Source organism: Rattus norvegicus, chromosome 5 (genome assembly GCF_021556685.1).
Source record: "Rattus norvegicus strain SHRSP/BbbUtx chromosome 5, alternate assembly SHRSP_T2T, whole genome shotgun sequence".
NCBI lineage: Eukaryota > Metazoa > Chordata > Mammalia > Rodentia > Muridae > Rattus > Rattus norvegicus.
The window spans coordinates 21,221,276-21,245,020 of record NC_141538.1 but is presented as its reverse complement, the minus strand read 5'-3'; the positions used below and the strand labels follow the sequence as shown (position 1 = coordinate 21,245,020).

General features: G+C 41.9%; 1 protein-coding gene across 2 annotated transcripts in view; it reads right to left on the bottom strand.

Annotated features, from left to right (window-relative positions):
• Xkr4 (XK related 4) overlaps positions 1-20,908 on the bottom strand; it is a 403,270-nt gene extending 382,362 nt beyond the window's left edge. Inside the window, 1 exon segment of one of the 2 annotated variants that reach the window (NM_001011971.2) lies at positions 19,666-20,908. In NM_001011971.2, the coding sequence (NP_001011971.2) occupies positions 19,666-20,462 (797 nt within the window). In that variant the 5' untranslated portion in view covers positions 20,463-20,908. 2 annotated transcript variants of the gene reach the window in all.
• Between the last annotated feature and the right edge of the window lie 2,837 nt (positions 20,909-23,745).

Genomic DNA, 23,745 nt, shown 5'->3' with positions numbered 1-23,745 from the left:
TGCATTTTGAGATACAGCTAGCAATTTTCTACAAAACTGACCATTCTTATCCTACATAATCCAACAGTTATGCCACTTGGAGTCAACAAAAAAATAAGATGAAAACTTATGCCCAGGTAAAACAGTGCATGTAAATATTTATTGAAGCTTTTTTTTCATAATTAGTACAAATTGAAAACCATCACCATATCCTTCAGGAGATACATGAATAAACTAGTGATTAATTCATATCAAGCTACCAAAGGCTACGGAGGAGCCCCAATGCACGCGGCTGTGAAAGAGACAGTAGACAGCGACATACAAGTATGATTTCAGCTGCAGGGCACTTTGAAAAGGAAAAACTACAGACAGAAACAAGCATCATGGGCTGAAGCAGAAGGGAGGAGGATAACTAAAGAGAGCAGAGGGGATTTGGGAAGGGACCACTAAAATAGTCTGTATGGTAATGTAACGGTAAGTATATACTCTTAAAAACTTCTTTAACCCATAAAATAGACAATTATAGGTTTTCACCTTACAATAATGTGTCAATCGTCATACTAATTGGAACAAATACACCGAGTTAACACAACAAGGCAATGCAAGTGGCATCTGGGGAATGTGACAGGGGCACAAGGGACATTCTGTACTTTCCAGTCAAATTTTCTGTAAACTTTCTGCTCAAAGGAATTTACAGTGGAATAAAAGGAGGAGGTCTCAAAAGTCCCTTCCTTGGAAATTTGTTTACTGGGTATCAAAGGGAGAAGATTCATCACATTCTAATAATCTGAATGGTTCACAGCCGGGGAGGGTGGGTTGGCTGCATTTAAGCTACACAGGTCTTAACTAGCTTTGAATTCACCTCCCTGCACAGAAAACAAATCAAAAACCTCTTCTGACACTGGAGCCGAGCAATAGTCAAAGTGGGGATGGAATTTTAATCAAGGTCTTTCTAGCCTCAAATGGAAACTCATAAATAAATAACAAAATTAGGCATCTGGCTCTGGAGATGGGTCACTCGGCATGCTGGGTTCCATGACCCTTCAACTTCTCTTGAGAATATTCTAGCTAGCTTGTACGATCGTGAAAGCCAGCCCGCCTCATGCGCATGCGTTAATCGCCACTGTGAAAGTTCAGGGTGGTTATTACCGACTTGTCACACGCCCATTAATTACCCGCTACACTGTATTTAGATGTAGTCTGGTAAATCTTTTTAATTGCCGAGGCTGCATTTACCAAGCATCTTTACTTAACACGCTTCCAACTCTGTTTATGTTTATGCCTTTTCCGATAACTCATTAAATAGTCTTAAACTACTACTACCCTACTCTTTAGTGATAACTCTGCCATGCCCCCCTCCCTGTTTTTATTGTGTTCATTCATTATAGAGTACTTTAAAGTTTTTAAGTCCTACTCCCAGTCATATTTTCATTTTCCTAACTCCGAGGAGCACACGGGCGCCTTCCTCCAACAGGGTTAAACTGAGGTCGTAAATTAGCTTTATATAAACAATGTTCGACGGCATCCTGCATCTCTCTACCACATTCAAGTTCACTTGTTTAAAATAAAAAAAATTAAACCACGTTCAGATCCCTCGGAAAGTCACTCATAAATCCCTGTTCAAGTTCAGATCCAACTGCCCTTTCCATTTACTGGAATCCTTTGCCTCAGACCTCTTGTTTTATACAATAAAAGAATGCCTTCATCCGCATGGTTTGTATATGCTTAGCCCATGGTGTGGTCCTGTTGGAAAGGGCCTGGCCTCGTTGGAATAGATATGGCACTGTGGATGAGGGCTTTCAGACCCTCCTCCTAGCTGCCTAGAAACCAGTCTTCTCCTAGCAGCCTTCAGATAAAGATGTAGAACTCTTAGCTCCTCCTGCACCACGCTTCCCTGGGTTCTGCAGTGTTCCGACCTTGATGATAATGGACTGAACCTCTGAAACTGTAAGCCAGCCCCGATTAAATGTTGTCTTTATAAGCGTTGCCTTGGTGATGGTGTCTATTCACAGCAATGGAACCCTAACTAAGACACACATATTCTTTCCTTTCTGCTTCGTGTTCCTTCAGTTGCCACTCAGAAACTCCCACTTACTACTGACTCCCACTTTGTCAAGCAGTTCTGTCCCCCTGACCTTCAGAATGTAGGCCACCTTTGAACATAAACTATTAGGAATTACAGAAACTCTTACAAACCAAGAAAAATCTGAACACCCAGATTGTATTTATCATTAATCTTGTGAGCATGGAAACTACCTGAAATGAGCTCTTGATAATATTTAGTAAATAAGTATTCTGAGTTAAGTAAAATCATAGGCATTCTTTTCAGGATATTACACCAACTACTGGATTGTGCATGTTTCCTCAGGACAAGATCAGGAAAATATAGTGAAGACATAGATACACATTTTTCTTAAAGGATAAGACTTTGGATCAAACGAAAACTAAATAAAAACTTTTCTGACATGAAACTATTGGGAATCAGCTAGTATCTCTGGTATAATTATGCTTTACAAAAATGCTTTTGAATTTAAAAGGAAAATGATACTGTATGTGTTTAATGAGATGTCACTAAAACAAAAAAGTAGGATCAGCCTGCAGCTAGAGAGCCCTATCAATACAAGTCATTCCACATTCAAGGGACACCTTGGGTTTCTTTTGATTGTTAAATGTGTCTTATTCTGAAAATTTTGAATTGCTTGCAAATCTTCTAGCATTTGCATATGCTGATCCTCTGAGAGAGAACTCAGGAGATGAAGTTCAAGTAATGTCACATACTTGAAGAGAGGGTAAAGGAGGAGAGAGGGGGAGTGCTTCTGTGCCTGTGTGATTGTGGTAGAGTTCATTCTTAAGTCATGAAATATAGCACTAGCATATTTGAAGGATGACTGCCTGAAAATGAGCATATAAATACAGGTTAATTACATGCTGTTCACATGGGAATGAACCTTAGACAGTATTCTTTTATTTTTAACATCATAAAATATATACATATATAAAGAGAGGTTTGATGGAATTGTCCTACACTGGGGAGACAACACCCTCAACTATATACCACATGGTAGCAAATTAAAACTCTAGTTTTAGGAATAAATTAACTCTTGGAGTTGTTGGCCAATGGGGACACAAAGATCCCTACACATTACAGGCTCCCCTCTAGTCACTAAAGATACATGTTTGAAGCACAGAACATAAAGACACTTGAATGTGAGTGCCCGAGGAGAGCAGAAATTTCAATCTCCCTTAAGCTGTAGTTACAGCCAGTTGAGAACCACCCAATAAGGGTACTGGGAATCAAAACTGGGTATTCTGAAAGAACACTAAGTACTCTTGATTACTGAGCCATCTCTCTAGCTCTTAGTACCTTTTAGCTACACATTTCTCAATGGAAACAATATACATTTTCTTCCTAATAGGTATCGGATAAGCATGAAGCATTATAGATGTAATTGATCCACAATTTCTGTACTTGAAGTTTGATCTGTCACATCAATATCAATCATGTTTTATAAAAAAGAACCCAATCCAGGACAATAAACAGGAAGGCTTCCCTGAGTACATAATTCAATAAGGTATGTAATGAGAATCTGCATGTTCAGTGTAGCTGAGCTGACTCTGCTCTCTCTTAAAGATAAGAGCAAAGCCAAGACTGTGTGTCTCCTATTCTCATTGTCAGAGAAACGTTTATAGTTGGTCTTGACTAGTTCCTACTCTTGTCATAGTAAAAGCAAACTCCCTGTGGTCATCAGCATAGTTCAGTAGTGTAAAGGGTAGGAAAATGCTTCTCCAAGTCACAGTTTTATTAATTATTAACACACAGAATATTAATAAAGAAAGGAAGCTTGAGGCTTGATAACGTAATGTTGTAGGTAAGCATGAGTGTTTGCTATTTGATTCCTCTGAGAACCCAGGCAAGTCTTTTTTCTTTTCTGAACCTCAGCTGGGCCATCTTCCAGGACAACTACAGTGGTTGCAAAAATAGCATCCTTAATGTCCTTACTGAATGATGCTTTCTGTATAACAAACAGGCCCACCATGCTAGTAGGCATGAAGCAGAGCAAAGGTAGGAATCACAATAAGCTTCCACACAGAAGGGGATTTTGTCTCCCAAAGAGTCAATAGGGAATTATTTTGTAAACTCCATTGCTGACACCCCTAAGGAGAGAGTCAGCACACTGTCCTTCCCCTAGTTATTTCCAGTAAGTCTTCCTAATTATTTGAAACATTTCATTTAGACTTCTCTTTTTTCTTTCTTCCAGAAGCTCTGACACTCCAAGCCTAACAATGTCTAATACAAACAAAATGTAATAATCAAGCTGTAAAAATAGGAAAAGAGGGCTGGGCATGTAGTTCAGTGTATGTTTAGTAGATACAAGACACTGATACACACACACACACACACACACACACACACACACACACACTAAGGAAGTCAAGTGAAATATATTTTTATATTTTTATTGGGTATTTTTATTTACATTTCAAATGTTGTTCCCTTTCCTGGTTTCCCAGACACAAGCCCCATATCCCATCACCTTCCCCTTCTTCTATAAGGGTATTTCATCTCCACAACCAGCCCCCTTCCTGTTCCCTGCCCTGACACTCCCCTACACTGGGGAGTCCAGCCTAGGCAGGGCCAAGAGCTTCTCCTTCCATTGGTGCCCAACAAGGCCATCCTCTTCTACATATACAGCTGGAGCCATGGGTCTGTCTTTTGGTGGTGGTTTTTAGTCCCTGGAGTTCTGGTTGGTTGGTATTGTTGTTCTTAAGGGGTTGCAATCACCTTCACCTCCTTCAATCCTTCCTTCAAATCTTCCAATGGAGACTTTGTTCTCAGTTCAATGGCTTACTGCTAGCATTCGCCTCTATATCTGACATGCTGTGGCTGAGCCTCTCAAGAGACAGCTATGTCAGGCTCCTGTCAGCATGTACTGCTTGGCTTTATCGATATTGTCTAGTTTTGGTGGCTGTATATATATTGGCTGGATCCCCAGGTGGGGCAGTCTCTGAATGGCCATTCCTTCAGTCTCTGCTCCAAACTTTGTCTCCATATCCCCTCCTATAAATATTTTTGTTCCCTCTTTTAAGAAGGACTGAAGAATCCATACTTTGGTCATCCTTCTTCTTGAGCTTCATGTGGTTTGTGGATTGGATCTTGGGTAATTCAATCTTTTGGTCTAATATCCACTTATCAGTGGGTGCATACCATTTGTGGTTTTTTGTGATTGGGTTACCTCATTCAATGATGGTATTTTCTAGTTCCATCCATTTGCCAATGAATTTCAAGAAGTCATTGGTTTTGATAGCTGAGTAGTACTCCATTGTATAGATGTACCATATTTTCTATATCCCTTCCTCGGTTGAAGGGCATCAGGGATCTTTCCAGTTTCTGCCTATTAGTTTCTATATTCAGAGGGCACTAATAAGGTCCTCTTGGGCCAGGAATGTGAGCAAACCTGTGGTCTTTCCTGAGTTTTCAGGATTGTCCATTCTTCTGAGAGTCCAGTTCTCTCCCCATGGGCAGGTGAAATGTATTTAATCATACATTTTATTTAACCCAATAAACAAACTGTCATGAGTTTAACCTATAGCCAGTGTGAAATTATTAGTAGATACCTATTTTCCTCTTACCATACCAAGTCTTTCAATTAACGAAGTTTTTACTCAATCACATCTCAGTAGGAAACAAATATATTTTAGATTATTGATAGCCATTTATTAAGTTTAGCTAACAGACCAAAATCTCACAGAGGTCCAGAGCCTAGGGCCATTACCACAACCTTCCTATTTGCATCACTGATTCTAGTGATCACTGAACAATTATGTACTAGCACCTAAAGAATGGGGACCCTGGTAGCAAGAGTAACAAGACAGTAATGCCACAGGCTGCAGGGAGGAGAAACCAGGGGAGAAGTATTTAGAAAAGTAACATTTCTTGGATAGTCACTCTTCTCTAGCATGCCAATCTATATGGAGGAAACTGATCCATGCACAGATATACATGTGTACTAAGTCACATTTATAGTTAGGGTTTTACTGCTCTGAACAGACACTATGACTAAGGCAACTCAGGAGGAACAATATTTAATTGGGGCCAGCTTTCAGATTCAGAGGTTCAGTCCATTATGAACGTAGGATCATGGTGGCATGCAAGCAAGAGGAGCTGAGAGCTCTACATCTTCATCTGAAGGCTGCTAGCAGAATATTCCCTTCCAGGAAGCCAGGATGAAGTTCTTAATGCCCGCACCCACAGTGACACATCTACTCTCCAACAAGTCCACACTTACTTCAACAGGGTCACACCTAATAGTGCCATTCCCTGGATGGAGTCTATGTAAACCATCACAGTCACTATTCTCACTATCACTCCATTCTAATCTGTAGACACTGGGCAGACAAGATGGTTCATTGAGCACACAGCTGGTTGACCTTAGTTCTATTCCTGAAAGCCACATAAAGTTAGAGGAACAGAACCAACTCCAAGAAGTTGGTCCCCTGACCTCCACATGCACATCCTGACATGCAGGTCTTCACCATCGACCACATATAGACATCAGTAGTAAAATACATTTAAAATAAAATAAAACAAAGACACCTATTTTGCCTTTTTGTTGAAGGTTGCATTTCTCTGTTGGGAGGACACCAGCACAGATATTTCTCATACCACGCCTGTGTCTTGGGGGCCTCACAGGTTGTGAGACAGTGAACTACAAGACAACATTTGTTCATGAGAAAACACTCTATATTGTTGTGCATTAATACCCAGACTTTGTGGCTAGAATTTGTAATTGTTTTAGGCTTGGAGACATAGTTTCTGTTTCAGCCTTCTTTCCCAGTATAGACAGTACTGAGAATGAAATTAGGGACCTCCAAAAATTTCATCCCTCTGTACCAAAGGGAAACTCATGTTGCCTTTGCTGATCTTCAAGACAATTCCTAATTCAGAAAAATATGAGTGTGGTGTCACTACAAGCCCACTCTGCTTTTCTGAGCAAACACATGCCATTTGTATCCTTCCAGCATCTCTTACTATGCATCCCTTGCTTTCCTTAACATCCACCTCCTACACTGCCAAAGTTCACACCACGAAGCTGACAGTTCCTTCCCCCAAGACAGAAATTACACAGGACCTTGACTGTATATGCCCCTGCAAAAGAAAGGCATTCAAGACATCAAATTAACTTCATAGTGGTCAATTCTCAGACATGAAAAAACATGAATGCTCAGGCAGTTTTTAAAGTGTTTGTGTGTGTGTGTGTGTGTGTGTGTGTGTGTGTGTGTGTGTGTGTACACGTGCAGTTGAAAGCAGGTCCCTGTAGAAGACAGAGAGGGCATTGGATACCTTGAATATAGAGTTACAGGTAGTTGTGAGTTACCCGATGTAGGTGTGCTTGGAACTGAACTCAGATCTTCTTTAAGAACAACTCTTGCTCTTAACCAGTAAGCAATCTTTCCATCCCCAAACCCACATAAATAAAGGTTTAAATGCTTTGAATCATTCCTTAGAAGAAGACTTCACATTTTTGTTTAAAGTATTATCTTCAGAGCAATTTCTCCGTGTGGGGTGGAGGCGGAAGTGGTGGTGTACTCACCTAAGTCATCCGTGGGTCTCAAGTGTCTAAGCAACAACTCCTACCACCATGCTAGATGAGCTAACCTTGAACCAAAGGACAAAAGACAGTTATGGTGTCTGGATAATCTAGTTTGTGATAAATTCCAACTCAAATTAACCATCCTTGACCACTTAAGGGAATGATTACACTTCTGAACTGACAGGTATTGCCTTGTACTTTTCAGGTCCCTATGCTTACTAATCACTTGGGTCCTTATACAATGCAGGTCGTTATTCATTAAGTCTGGTGTAGAACACAGATTCTGTATTTCTGAGAGTCCCCCTAAAGCTGCACATGCATAGGTCCAGCACCCCCAGTAGCAAGGCCACAGTTCTAGTAGTACAAAATCCTTCCTTAGCTAGTAAATTTGGAAACATTCTCTTTTCTCATATTCTTTCTATTATAAATTTAAACAGATGCATGTGGATCCATAATTAAAAGCTTATTACTAATCAATTGTTTTTGTTCTAGTCCTGGAAAATGATTAAAGTAATTTAGTCAAGGAACTCTTAGTGGCTTTGTATGTCACAAATATTGTCAAGTGTGATATTGTATGGGGTCTACTACTCCTCTCTGCTGTGGAGTTAGAACTAAACCTCCAATCTTTGCCTTCTTCTTAATGTTTGATCATGAGGAAACTATATATTGAGAGTAAAAATTAGCCGAAAGTCCCTCTGTCCATTTTGAAGCACTAGAGCTTTGCATTTGATACCCTCTATTTCAAATTATCACCTACGTCTACTAAAGACTGAAGGGACCTGTGCACTGCCCTAGGATGTTCCTTCCCATCCCCAGGTTAGTTTGGCACAGAACACATCCACACACTAATTTCCTGCACAAAAAGATCCTTTATTATGCAAGATAGACAGTGTGACTAAATCTGAATGGGCAGTGGGCTCTGCAGTAGTGGTGTTTTGTTTTGTTTGTTTGTTTTTGTTTGTTTTTGATATTTGTTTTGTTTTATTTATTTTGTTTTTGATTCTTTGTTTTTGATACAGGATTTCTCTGTATAACAGTTTTGGCTGTCCTGAGTAGGCTGTCATTGAACTCACAGAGGGTGCTGGGATTAAAGATATGGGCCACCACACCTAGCCAGGAATAATTTTTAAGGAGAAAAAAAGGGGGAAGTTTGTGCTATGGTGAGTTGGTAAATCCCTCTTGGACATATTGGTCAGTGTAGCCAAATAAAGAATTTTGACAGCTCGACCTTGGTAGTCAGCCCTAAGAATGAGGAACTGATGTTGGTTGCTGTGATAACACATTCCAATTAAAAGCAGCTTGAGGAGGAAAGGGTTTATTTGGCTTACAGCTTATAGACTATCATCAGGAGATGTCAAGAGGGGAACCAAAGGCAAAATCCTGGAGGCAAGAACTGAAGCAGTGTCCATGGAGGCACTGCTTACTGGCTTGCTCCTAGCTCTTGTTCAGCTTATTCTTTTATATCACCAGGACTACATGTCCAGTGGTGGCATTGCCCACATTGGGCTGAGCCCTCTCACATATATCATTAATCAAAAAATATCCCGTAGACAATGCCCATAAACCAATCTGATAGAAGTAATGCATTTTCTCTTTTCAGGCATCTCTAGTTTGTTTCAAATTGACAAAACTAAACTAGACAAGTGGTTGTAAGAGTTATATCTGTTCTCTGATATGTCAAGATGTGCTAATTTGACTTCATAAATAAAATTACTCTAAAATAATGCATAAAATTAGAAGCAGGCACATGTATAGAGTGTATTGAAAGTTCATGTATTGTATATATGAACTGTGTTCAGACTTGAACCCCATCCTTAAAAATGTCATTGTACATCTGTAAATATTTAGAACTCCATTAAAGATGGGAGATCTCAGTCACTTTTCCTCTCAAAATTTTAATTAAGGAACACATGACTTTTACCACAAAGTTATGCTTGGCTCTTAGTCTATATTCTCTCCATTAAATTATGTGTGCTTGGTTGACCCCTAGGAACGGTGATTTCCTGCTTTGTTCTTATAATAAAAATTGTAGGTGCAGTTTTTGATGCTAAGGTCCTGTTCCCAATTAGTTCTTGATCTGTCAGTTAAAAAAGACACAAGCCATGGTCCAATTGCAAGACTGAAGGTACAGGTGGGACTTCCGGGTCCCTGGAGGGAAAAAAGGAGACACAAGAAGAGGGAGGAGGAGGTAGGGAGGAGGAGGGGAGGGAGGAGGAGGGGGGAGGAGGAGGAGGGGGAGGGGAGGAGGAGGGGAGGGAGGAGGGGGAGGGGGAGGGGGGAAAGGGAGAGGGAGAGAATGTTTTGCCATGCCTTGGAGGGAGAAAAAGCCAGCTACTGAAGTTTACTGCAGGTGAGAGGTACGAAGCTAAGAGTATTGATAAGGGCACACTTTTCCAGACTTGAGATAGCAGTGCACAGCAATTAATTGTGCCAAGAAGACAGGTTGAAAATGAACAACGGTGTGTGTGTGTGTGTGTGTGTGTGTGTGTGTGTGTGTGTGTGTGTGTGTTTTATCTGAGGATTCAAGGGAAGCTGGGTGGGAGCTGGTAGCATGGCCACTTCGTGGAGCAAAGGCAATAGAGCAAAGTTACAGGAAACTCAAAATCTCTAGTCAAAAGCCCTCCAACAGCACAGCCCACTGGCACTCACAATATCGAGTCTGTCTCCTCAGCCTGATCACTTTTGCAACTCAAACTTTGCTTCTTTTTACAATAGAATGGACACATTTGTCAGGAACTTGGGAAAACTGATGAAACACTACTCTAAGCTTGGTGGTGACATAGTTTAATAATGCCTTCATTGTTATGTCCCCACTCCTGTTTCTAAGATTTGAAAACCCATCCATATTAGATATGGAATAAAATTCTCTGCTTTTGTTTATTTCTCTCTTTGCTAAATTTCTTCTTTCTCCAGCTAATAGAGTGGACCTAAGGATGGCTCTTAGGTGCAAATCTTAGGTGCAAATTGGAGAATGTTTGGGTATGCTTATCTGATAACAAAAGCAGGCTCCAGCCTCCCTACTCAAGTGATTTCAACCTTACAGTAGGCAAGTAACATTACTTCGGCTAAGTGTTGCTGTTTGATTGTTTTTCAAAATAAGAACACTTCTAGTGTGTACACTCATTAGTCAGTGCTAGGCTACTGTTCTAAGTCTTGAGTAAATGTTGAGCCAGTCCATCCTTTTATCAGAAAGGAAAAAAAACCCACAAGTTACTTGTGACTGCCACTTTTAATAGTAGTACCTCCCCTAGAAATACAAAACCTCAGGAGACTCACTTCTCATCTGTGCTACAGTAGCAGCTCCAATGGTGATAAATTGTTTGGGGGAAGCCTTTTTGAATTGACCTACATTTTCTAAATGATGGTTATTAATTTTACTTTTGCAAAACAGGAAATTAATTAACAGGCTGAAAGTCTATTAAGACAAAAGAAGCTTTTCCAAGTTCTTTTCCCTGTTTCCCTGAAGATTCCCTCTTCCATATCACTGTCACAATGATACAGTGCTGTGCCAGGAACTAATGGCTGGCATTATGGGAGAGTGCCTTTGGACCGTTATGCTCCAACTGCCTCCTTGGCTTTGACTGTTTACTCTCTGCTACAAGAAAGATTGGAAATCTGAAAAGAATTGAGCCTCAAACTGGGATCTTTACTCATGACTATTGTCAAAGCTGCAAAGGAAAGGAGCCAGTCAAATTGTGCTTCAATGTAAATGAAATCTCTCAGGTTGGCAACTCAAATAGGCATTGTTGTCCCATGTAAATAGAGTACACTTGATAGGAAGTCAAAGCAAAGTCACCTAAAGTCTTTTACAAGGCATACTCTGTGTCTATCCCTCTTTTCTACATGTGGGTGACTTTGTTTGACTCATCTTCACACACCTCACACATTGCCCACTGTTGCACTTACACAAAAGAAATCTCCTGGCAGAGAGATTCAGCATGTGTTTAAATTGAACAAAAGAAGCAGAACTGGTTCAAGCAGCCTGCTTATAAACCACAAAGACTGGAATATACTTTGACATAATACTCAGTTCAGAAATCTTAAAATAAGTGCTTAATTGTTTTTTTTTTTACAACTGTTCAAATCTCAAATGTTGACATGGAATTAGAACTTATTCTAATATTTAGGAATCCAGGTAGTTTCCACCCAAGAAAGTTTGACACATGCATCTTTTGTAACAGAGTGCAATCTGTCCCAGAATGGGCCCAAGTATGACATCTCACAGAGAGCTTGAATTCAGTTCCCAGCACATTGTGAGTGACATTATAACCCAATTTTAATTGTAAAGTAAATCTAGCTTTGGCAATGGACTTCTTACTCTCCTTGCAGAGAACGCGTTCAAAACCTCAGAAGCACTGTTCTTATTTGTTAATGACAGAGCTACAGCGGGGCACACTATGAATAGATGGCAATTTTGAATTCCCAAGTTTGTATGATATACATTTTGGAATTGGTGAATACAGCACTTTTAGCACCCATTTCCAATACTTTAGTATGTGCTTTTATGAGAACAGTTTCATTTGATTGGAACTAAAATTTGAGAATGACATAATGGCAGGTTCATTACAGTTTATGGTTCTGTCCTCATGTGCAAGTCATTTCAGCTCATAGAAGTTCTGACAACATTACTATCAAACCTGAAAAGCCCACTGTAAATCTCTTGTGACTTACAGAAACAAAAGAGTCTATCTCAAGGGCCCTGAAGGAACTAATGTGGACTTCCTTGTATATACACTCTGGGAATCAGATACATAAAAGAATTTATAGCATGAAGAGAATCAGAATTTTAGACTTGGAAAGAACCATAGATAATAATTTTGATCAAGGATATCCTTTAAAGGAGAACCTAAGAGTAAGACAGGTGTGAACTGAAAGATCTAAGCTTTGAGGCATTGTGGAAGCGGTGCTATGTATCATGCAGAGTGGCACATGTCCTAGTAAAACTTCAGCTTCTGCATGGTTAAACCATCTTCTCTGAAACCGAGTTTAGTTCAAAAGTATAAATATATCTGTAAATAGTCTCATCAGTTACAATCTAACTATAACTTTATCCCACTACTTAGGATGCATACAGTTCTAACACTATCAGTTTAAATTACCAATTTTATCCACCTTTACCTTAGGTCAGAGTGTTTAACAACATCAATTTCTCTATGGTAACTATGTATATAGAATTATGCTTTATGATAAGGCTACAAACTTTGAAAAGGAGGTTAAGACCCCAAAAGACGGCCAGCTAATCCTCACGAAAAGATACTATCAGCCAAATATAATTAAGATTTAAACAAAAACATGGACCCCAAAGCTTCCCCAAGCTCACTGATTTATCACCAAGAATAGAACTATAATCCAGGCTTGTAGATGCATTTTTTTCCTTCAGAGAGTGACTACAAAAATACATTTTACTCCTTCTTTCCTAGTATTTGCAAACTGAAATGGAGGTAGGCTGATTTATTCTATCAGTTCTAGAAAACACTGCACCTTTTCCAATACACTGCACCATTAAACAACAAAACCAGCAAAACCACCAAGCAGCAAGCTCAGCCTGGGCTTTATCGACAGTTCACAACAAGATCAGGGAGATGTATTTTTCTCTATGTAAATCACTAGAAGAACTTCATCTTCACTCTGATGGTCACCTCTCCAACTGACCATACCCTAAAGGTATCAGAGATGCCTTCCAGTAGATGGAATGAGGTGAGGTTTGGTTAGGGTGGTCAGATTCATGAAGGACCCTAATCTAATATATAAAGAGCAGCCAACAATTGTTGGCCATGGTTTTTCTTCAGATCTAAGAACTCATCAGAACTGTAAACTCAGACCTGGTAAGTACTTCTTATCCTCACGACTGGCTCTGTACATTACTTCACATTTCACACTGCAGAACAACCAATCCTATCCTAAGGCCCAAGCCTTGCCTTTGTGGGTCTAGTGAGTAAGCTACATGGCTTTCTAAAACAAGTAAAAGAAACGGGTAGCCTGATTAGCAAGTGAGTATATAAAGACAAGTTACTGCACAGTTAGATGGTAATGTGTGCTATTTAGGTTTACAGACTATCTGGTGTCTTTATTTAAGTTGTAAAGCATAAAATGTTTAACAGCAAATATGTTGAAAATTTTGTCAATGTGAATCTTTAAAGATTTATTTATTTTATCTTATGCGATGAGTGTTTGGCTTGTATGCATGTCTTGGCACTACATGAGTGTTTACTGCTAGCAGAGGTCAGAAGAGGGCATGGGATCCTCTGAGACTGCAGTTACAGTTGTGATCTGTCAAGTGGATGCTGGGAATTCAACAGAGATCCTCTGCAAGATCAGCAGTACTTAACTAGTGAGCCATCTCCCAAACCCCAATAAAATGTTTTTTAAGTAACTGATCAAAAGTCTTCAAAATTACTACTATCCAAATGATTTATAGATAATGTTTAAAACCAAGGGAATACACAGTCACCTAGGTGCTATATTCAATTGCCTCGATAAGCTAGGCTGAGATGCTATGGAGGAATAATGAGTGTAAAATATTCATTCTAATGAAGCAAATACAATCAGCTTTGGACTCTTCCTCTAGTTATCAAAAGGATGACACACAGATACACCTACCGAAGGTAAATTATTCCAACTCATAGAGAAATCCTTGTAAATGCACAGGGAGCTCTGTGTGTGTGAATTTATACCCATCAGCTAACTCTGAGATTACTGGGGCCATTACTGGGATTTGTGATGCTCTAGGGAAGAGAGTAGGTCCATAAACCAACAGATCGCTTTAAACTGGCACAAGTGCCAGATTGAAGGAAAAAGGCTTTCTGCTTCCTTTATCCACGAAAAGCTTAGTTTGGAGCTGAATATAATGATGGGAATGGTCACAAGAGCTCAAGCCTCGAAGAGAAGTTGTCCAGCAACCCCTCTACGCACAGCACAGCCTTCCACCCGAAACACAAGTGTCTCAACCTTGGCATTAAGTAGCGTAATTTTTAATTGTTGAGGCCCTCCAATTACAGAAAGTGGGTGTTTTTTTTATTACTTAATTCCTTTGAAAATCTCTTTTCATGACTTCTTTCCTTTTGTGTTCTTGTCTGTTTTTTGGTAGTTTTATTGGTATAGATTCAAAGTGCTCCACCAGTAAAGCCACATGCTCAGTCTTTCCTCCTCGTTTGGCAGAGGGCCTCCACATGCGCTCATCTCTTTCCATGAGGAGTCTTCACCTCTTATTGGAGCACTCTCATATTTTCCTATTTCTTTTCTACCTCCATCATCACCCTCAGCTTTCTTTGTTGACTGTTTTAAGCTTGCTTCCCCCTCCCCCCGACCCTCAACTGGGAATATTAAAGTCTAGGATCTGCACAGAACCATGATATCTAGAGAGGATAACCTTCAGAAGTCTCTGTTTCAATTTCCATATATGTAAAATGGATGTGTGACCTCAAACATGAGTTGAGGATCAAATAAAAAAAATAGAACAAGCTTCTTAGAGATTTTAAAGTACTAGCAAAATTGCCCCTAACAGATCAAGAAAAGCAAATTATACAAAGTAAACTCTACCATACCCTGGGTGGGAAAGCTCATTGAAACAACAGCAAACCCCCAAATGCATTTTGACACAGAACTTTCTTTTATATACACAGAGCTGAACATTCCGTTTCTTTGAGAAATAACCCTTCGATAAATGGTGTTTCTTTATATGTTTCAATAATACCTAAATCAAGCCCTGTGAAGTTTGTGTATTTATGAATGGAAGAGACATTGTTCAATCAAAGGAGATAATGACATCTCTTCTGAGACTTTCAACTGTGAAATTTGCTTTGAATAAAACAATGTTGTAACACATTTGTAAGCCCCTGTCCTTTGTAATCCTTCAAAGGTTCCTCCTTGACTTCAGAATAAAATCTCAATCTCTATTCAGTCTTTTCTCTAGCTACTCTCCCCAACTCTGTGTTTTGGCGCACACATTTCTTATCCATATCGGTTTTTTTTTTTTTTTGCTCTCAGCCTTTATGTTTAGTTGTTCTCAAGGCTATAAAGTGAATCATAATGTCTTATCATTGTTTAAACTCTTATAAAGACATCTCCTGCCTCATATGAACCATCAAGGTTATTTGAATTTCTTGTTTCTATTGAAGGGCTTAAACTTATTTTTAATGTATTTTGTATGTATTCTGTCTTCCTCATGAGAAAGCAGATACCATGATGTATATTTTATCCACCTTGGGAAAATTAGTATCTAGAACAGTGTGTTTCACTCTGTACATATTCAATATAGGTTGATGAAATAAAATAATATGTATGTACAAAGAAGAAACGCAAATGTACAAAAAGTGGTTATTCAATTAACCAGAAAATGGCACCAATATTGTCAGAATTCAAGACTAATGCTGAATCAGTTAAAAGTTTACAGTGTGACCTATGTTCTGTTTTCTGCATCTTTCTTTTCTCTTGGACCAGCATTATTTAAAATTGCTATCTGCATATTCACTTACGTTGTACCACCTAATCATAAGAGCTACCATAGGATCATGCTACAAAGCCAGGGCTTGATGCAATAACCCAGTGATGCAGCCAGAGTAGGGCATGACTCAGACTGAGCACATGTCTCTAGTCTGCCCTTATCTGATGTGTGACTACTGAAAAGATTCCTCCACCTAGCTAAACTGCAACTCCATTTCTACCTTCCAACCTCCAGAAAAACCAGCATACTGTTGTCATTATCATCGAAGCGGACACAGGGAGTTAGCCAATTAATCCAGAAAGAACATCAACTTTAGAGTAAGACGAACATGGTTCTGAATGCTAGATATAATGTGAGTTATCAGGGTGACCCTAGAAAATACAAAGTAATTCTAGGCCAGTTCTATACAAAGAGATACTGCCCAGTCCCTTCCAATTTATGAGGATATTAAAAGGTGAGAATTTAACATTTCCTGGTAATATTACCATCACTGTTTTAGCCCAGGCTTAGGAATAGCACTTACTAAAGGCAGAGTTAACAAATGTGCCATTCATATTCCCACTGGCTGATCTGCATTCTTAGTCATTCTGAAATTATATAAAGAGAATAATAAAGAAGCATGTTCTCATTCATTTGCAGGCACCGTTCCTTAGAGCTATGGTTGCTCTTTCCACGTGGTAGCAAATCTCACTTCATTATTGTGTGTGGCCCCTTCACAGCACCACCTCCTATGTCTGTAAAAGCTTCCATTAATTTCCCATCAGTAAACGTTAATTAAAATGAGCGTGTATCATTGCTTTCATGTATTCATAACACATGTACAAACATGCAAATTTTGTTCACGATGTTTCAAGTGGCTTATTTCAGAACAAACAAATCCATGGATGCTATTTTAAAAGGTTTTGGATATAGAAAGATTTTAGACTCTGATCCTTCCCTAAAATAGCTACGATTTCATGACAAATGCAACGAAAGTTTAGCAATCTCAATAAAAATCTATCTTATTCAAGATAGCAGCATGCTAAAACATGAATAATGACATCTGAGCTTTAAAACACTCAATACCCTGGTGTTAGTGTAATGTTTTTATAGAATGCTTTGAAAAGTAGAGCTGGAACAGGCTAAGGAATACTTTAATTTAAAGATGTATGGTGGTCTACACTGGATATTACACTGGATCCAATACAATACTCTTAGATGAGTCCCTTTTGATTACTTATTATGAAAGGTACCTGCCCCCCCAAAAGTTCTATTCAAATGTTTAACATGGAGAAACTGGAACATATCAAAAAAGTCTCTGATGATTGAATTTCACATTCCTCCTCATTCTTTACAGTTATCCACATTCATTCAAAGTAAGCATAATTTCAAGAAATAAAGAGGCTTCTTTTAGATCACAGTTGTACAAGATTCCCATGAGATTCCTCAAATGTTTTAAGCAAAACAAAACAATGGGTCAAAAAACAATTCAGATTTCCAGAGTGGACATCTCATTTCACAGTGATGACAAAGGCCTGATATTTCCAAAAAGAACCGCTCAACTCAGATGAGCCAGTTATCAAAATAAACCCTAGAGTCTCTCAGGAATATGTTGTAGGGATCTTAACAAAAAGAGAGCCACATGTTTCTCCAAGGTTCAGCCAGTAACATACTTGTCTAACAACCTGTGGTTTCCTTTCTATGTTCAACCCTACCCTTTCACTTTCTGCCCCCTCATGAGTCCTCCATTAGACCCACTGACCCAGTGGCTACTGTCTCATTGTGATATTGTCCTCCACGTTTTCCTACTTCTTACTTTCTTCACATAATTTCCTGGCGAGATGAAGCATTTTTTTCAATTGGAACAATGTTTAGATTCATAAGTCTAATAAACATTATGATTAAAATGACTTCTGAGTTTGACACCACATGCTTCTCAGGAAATGTCAATTTGTAGGAAGCATGCACGGGTGTTTAGCGACTATAACTAATAAGTACTTCTATTGCTCATTTACAGATAATCAAAAGGAAGCAATTTTCAAAATCTTTTATAAAGTTTTCACAAGTTACCAGATAGGATGTTAAGTTTTCTGCACCACACTGCTAGATTAAAACTGCTAAGACTGTACATCAGAGCCACTAAACAACTTGAGTACTTAAGTAATACTTCCAGTTAAAGAAGAATGCCCAATCTGGGCCTTCCAATACTTGTCTGTAGGAAATTGAGATGCCACGGTTAACTGATAGTTTAGAAAATCTCCCTGGGTCTGAAATATAGATTTTTACCACACCAATTTGTCTGACAGTACACTGTACATCAGTTTACCAGAAAGTATCTTTTCTACGAATATTTTCTAAGGCAAGAGGTCTAAGGCCATGCTCACCCTGCTTTACAAATATTGGTTCTAGGAAGAACAATGGGATCACTACACTTAGTCTCCTCAGGTGAGGACACTGCTGTTTGCCAGAAACAAGAAGTGTGTGAATCTATGATCTAAATGCTCTGAGCTGTTTCTTTATGGGATATTTCATCATGCCAATGCCTTACAATGTCTTTTATCATAAAAAGAATCCTACAGGTCAAAGTGCAGAGTACTGGCCAATGTCTGTCCTCTTGGTAGGAAGTTTCCACACATTACACTACATATTTACTAAGCTGCTTTAAAGTCAAGGAGTCGCTAAGGTAACAGCCTGTATATTCTTCTACACATATCTTTTTTATGTGTTAAACACTGTGTTCCAAACCTTCTAGACACAGAAAAGTCAAAAGAACAGATTTCTGAGCATATTGTCCCACCACATTCCTACATCTCTGCAGTAAAGCCTGAGTGACGGCTCCACCCTGCCCAACAAGTTTCGTCTTGTACTTCAATGTGTACGCAAAACGAAAGCTATGTCAAGAGACTTGGTGGGTCAAGTGATAAGCAGCAAATCAGCCAATAAAAATGCACAATTAAAGTTTACCCAACATGCTTGCTAGCCCTTTTTAAAAGGTTCTCAGTTACATGTGAAGATAGACACAGGGAAGCTGAAAAGTAAACAGAAGTGCACTATATAAGTCAGTCTCCTAAAGTCTGATCACTTGTACACACACACACACACACACACACACACACACACACAATTATATATGTTGATTCATTATATATGCATATATATGTCAAATATTTGTTAACAGGACTTTGAGCTTAGAACTTCTTTAGCTGTTAGCATTCAAGTGTGGGCACCTTTGAGCAGTAACAACTCCCATTCAATTAGAATTGTAACTGACCCACCCCCAGGACAAAGGAAATCAACCCAAGTAAAGCACACCACAAATTCTACATAATGTATTTTAGAAAGTGTGAGAGGAATCCTCTACTACTGAAATAATAAGTCTACAATCTGAGGAGGACTTGTAGCATATGTAGAAAAGCTAGTGAGTCTATGAGAAGATGGGAAGTGTGACAGACCACAAATACATTCCTGCCCTTACCCCCCACTCCCCACACACACCTAACATGAGTTAGGTAGGGAGCGTTAAGAAAAGAAAATAACCACAGAGAGATTTGGCTTACTAGTCATTTTTGAAAGATTTCATGCAAAAGCAGAACAGTGGACATGGTGGACAGGCATGTAGAAACAGCAGTACTCTCCTTTAACCGCCACCCCCCCCCACCCCTGATACAGTACCTCCAGACTTGCCCGAGCTGCAAGATGTGGATGAGTGACTGCAGGAGCCAGATGCAGAAGGAGCAGGACGCAGACCTGTGTTTGCCGCTGGTCCTGGTGGCCCCGTTGCTGTTGCTTCCGCTGTTGGTGGCGGCGATGTTGCTCTTGCTGGCGTTGGATGCTTGCCTCTGCGGCGTGGAAGGACGAGCCTCGCCTTCCCCGGCTGCAGACCCACTGCTGACCACGGTCTTGCAATCCGCTCCAGGCTGCTGGCAGGTGGAGGCGGTGGTCGTGGCGCTGTCCTCGGTGCTGAAATCGTGCACAAACCAGCGGAAGCTGAACACTTGCACAGAGAGCGAGCCCAGAACCACGAAGAAGAGGGTGAGCCCAAACCACCAGCGCTGGCCGCGCAGGTAGTAGTCCACAGCGAGCCAGATGTCCGTTCCAACATCCGCGAAGTACACGGCCACGGCGGCTAGGATCCAGAGGCAGTCCCACAGCGAGTAGCGCCGCTGCTCCCTGCCCAGGCGCAGGCACAGCGCCGCCGAGCCCGCCCCGCCGCCCGGGCCGCCGCCGCTGGAGCCGCCCGAGCCCGCCGAGCCGCCGCTCCCCGCGCAGCAGCAGCAGCAGCGTGAGCAACCGCCGCCGTCTGGGCAGCAGCCGCCTCCCGCCGCCTCCGTGTCCTCAGCTCCGGTCCCCGACGGCAAACCTGGAGCCAGTCCTTGCACCGAGCCCGAATGGTCCGAGTTCTGCAGCGGGGTGAACGCCACGTCGCTGCTCTTCTTCATCTTCAGCCTCCCGTCTGACTTAGCGGCCATGATGCCTCGGCAGCGGAGGAGAGCCCTTCTTTATCTGACACCTGTCCCTACTGTCTCCTCCTCCCGCCACCTCCTCGCCTTGCCCCGGCTTCCTTCCCCGGTCGCGCCGCTCTCCTGCTCCTACTCCAGCGCCCGCTCGCCCGCCGCCGCCCGCGGGGCTGGGCGCTGGGCCCGGCTAGCCGCACGCTCGGGACCCGCAGGTGCGCCGCCTGGCTGCCTGCGCCGAGCCCAGCTGCTCGCTCCGGCCCGCGCGCGCCCCTGACAGCCGCCCGCGCTCCGCGCCAGCCCGGCCCCGCGGCTGCAGCACGAGCCGCCGCCGCCGCCAGCAGCAGGAGCAGCAGCGGCCGCCGCGGCGCTCCTCGGACCTGCACATTCCTCTCCTCCCCTCGCGCGCGCTCCCTCCTCCCGCAGCCTCTCCTCCACCAGCTGACTCCGAGGGAGAGGATGACCTCATCCCTTCCCTTCCAGCTGCCGCCGCTCCCACCCCGGCTGGGGAGGGGCGAGAAGGAGGGCCCGGAGGAGGGGCCGAGATCGAGGGGAGCGGCGGGTGGGGGTGCGGGGCTGGCCAGTGCTGGACGCCGAGGGCAGCAGCACAGCAGTCGGAGGCCCGGGCTCGTGGGATTTCGGAAAACGTTGGGTGGATTTCCTTGACGCTGGGGGGGATGGGGTGGGCAGAGCGCGCCGCGTGTTGGAGTCTCTGTGTTGGGCCACCGCCGAGGGCAGGGGGCCGTGGACTCGAGCGGGCGTGGCAGCGGCGAGGGATGGGGAAGAGCAGGTCTCTTTGTATTGTACTGGGAGTTCGGGCACCTGGTTGGGTGTGGTACGGTGCTAGGTGTGTTGCCGGCGAGGGTGAACAGCACGCTTCAACTAGGAAGCTGGGCTTCTGTACTAGCAGCGGTGGTGGGCGTGCCATGCTTTGGAGATCCTGGGTGGCAGAGGACCTGTAGGGCTGGAACACCTAAAGCAAAGCCGGCAGCAGAGGGCGGGCCCTCGGGATAAGGAGAGGGCAGCCTCAGGGATGCTGTACTGGCAAACCCCAGCCTGGAGAAATGCGAAGGCCCTGGGGCTCTACCCATTTCAGGAGGTGGGTGCGTCCCCACCCCCACCGGCGAGTTTAATGAGCCTGAAGTATCAGTCCTAGGCAGATGTCGTGGTGGGGCTACTCCTAACTTCAGGTGGGAAACGCAGCACCTCTGGCTGCAGTGGGAGGAGGGTCATGGCTAGTAACCAGGGGAAAGAGGACCAGCCCAGCCATTGGCCCCACGGGGAGTTGCTGGTCGCAAAGCTAATGCCACCTCTCTTATTCCAAAACTGCAATTACCTTCCCTTAAACCTATAAACGTACAAACTCACTATGTGGTTTCACAACTGAAGAAATGACTCGAATTTAATCTATCCTCGAAGAGAATGTAAGAATAAAATATGTTGCATTTTTAAAAAAAAAAATCTTTAAATCCCAGTAAAATATGGGATATCCTTTACTTTTTTTAAAATTAAGAAAAACCCGTGCTGTGCTTTAGTTTGCCTCTCTCAGCTTTTCAAATGTAAGGGACAAAGAGGGTAATTCTTAAACTGCAATGTGACTCACACACTTGGAGTTCAGAGTAAGCAGGTGGTGATAGGTCCAGGAAGAGTTCCAGTCAGCCTCTTTATGGATCTGGAGATACAGTTTAACATTCCCCATTCTCTGACCCCTCCCCTGGACAGCTCCAGGTGAGTTTGCATTCCTGTGTAGTGACATTCTCTGCAGGTAAAAAGCCTCACTGACACACCATCACCCGGTGCTGGAACACTCCACTGTTTTAGCACCAACCTGACCAAACTGAGATTCTTCTCACCCAGTAGATGCATGACCAATTGTCCTCAAAGACTAGTGCCCAGGGCTCCTGCTACTTGGTCTTTGCCTAGGAGACTTTGTGGCCCTGGGCCCTAGTGGTTTTATGTACGTGCTAAACCAAATTTTCTAGTAAAAGATGGGTGGCAAGGATGAGAGGCACCCCGAGTCACTTAGCGTCAGGCATTTTAAAATCCAACTTCAACACTGGGCCATCTTGAATGGGACGTTCCTTTTGGAAAATACCACGGTTCTTTTTCTCCAGAATTCAGATCCTTCTCCAGTGTACTGAGGCTGATGGTGCTTTGTGCCAAACCCACTAGGGAGATCTCTTAGGTAACTAGGTCCTCAGAGACAGAGTGTATTCTAGGTCAAAGGCAATGTCTGAAACTGTACTAGACTCAGAAGGCTCTGCAGAGTAGCTGAGGTGTTTGGTATCATCAGATCGACACTTCCGGTACAACTGAAAGGATCAAATCCTTTGCCCCAACACAGCACTTGCACAGACTATTTGCTCAATAAATATTAGTGAAGTGAATGCATGAATTTCTAGAAAGAACATTCCATAGCTCAAAGAATGCTACATTCTGTGCTGACAAATGTTCCCATGGAAACATAGGAATTACGAGAATTTTCTGGTAGATTCTGAAAAAGAGATAGCTAGTAATGCTTATTAGTATATTTATTGCAAACCACTTAGAGACTCTTTGAAGTTACACTGGTGCATCTCTGAAAATAGCTACACGGAGCTAGAAGGAGGAGTACAGAGAGGTCAGAGTGAGCATATTCATAGGTATGCTCTGCCAATCTCTGGCCCCATGGTCCTGCCAAATTATTTAATAAGCGAGATTAATATGAGGATTAGGTAAGATCATATATAACCAGGCTTTGAGCATAATATTGTTCTCCATAGTCTCTAATCCCATTGATCTAGTAACCACATCTCAGAATTAGTTACTAATTTCACTTACTTCACCATAATCACTGCCCCTGTCAAAAAAAGATGGACATAACGGATAGGAGATCAAAGTTCAGACTCAGAGTTTTTATTGGTCACCAAACTTATCCTCCCTGCCTTTAGTGCTCACTCTGTCTAAAACAGAGATTCTGATCTCTGGAATTCAGTAATATCTGAACCGCATTTTCAAAATTGCAAAGAAACAGTCCCGTGTCATGTCCAGCATACTCAGAACGTTATTTATGCCACATCCCTCCCACCCCATTTCTTCCACCCTTCATCCCTTCATAACTAACCCTTTTTGTGTATCAGTGTAGCTTCTGAAATTAGACCTACAAACAGTGATCACACCACTTACCTCAAAATCAACGCCTGCTCAACACAGATTCCTGGTCTATCAGAAATGTGATCTCATAGTAAATGACCTTATCCTGGAGATTAATTCATATTGATATAACACTACCTTATCATTGGTCTGTAGCTTTATCATC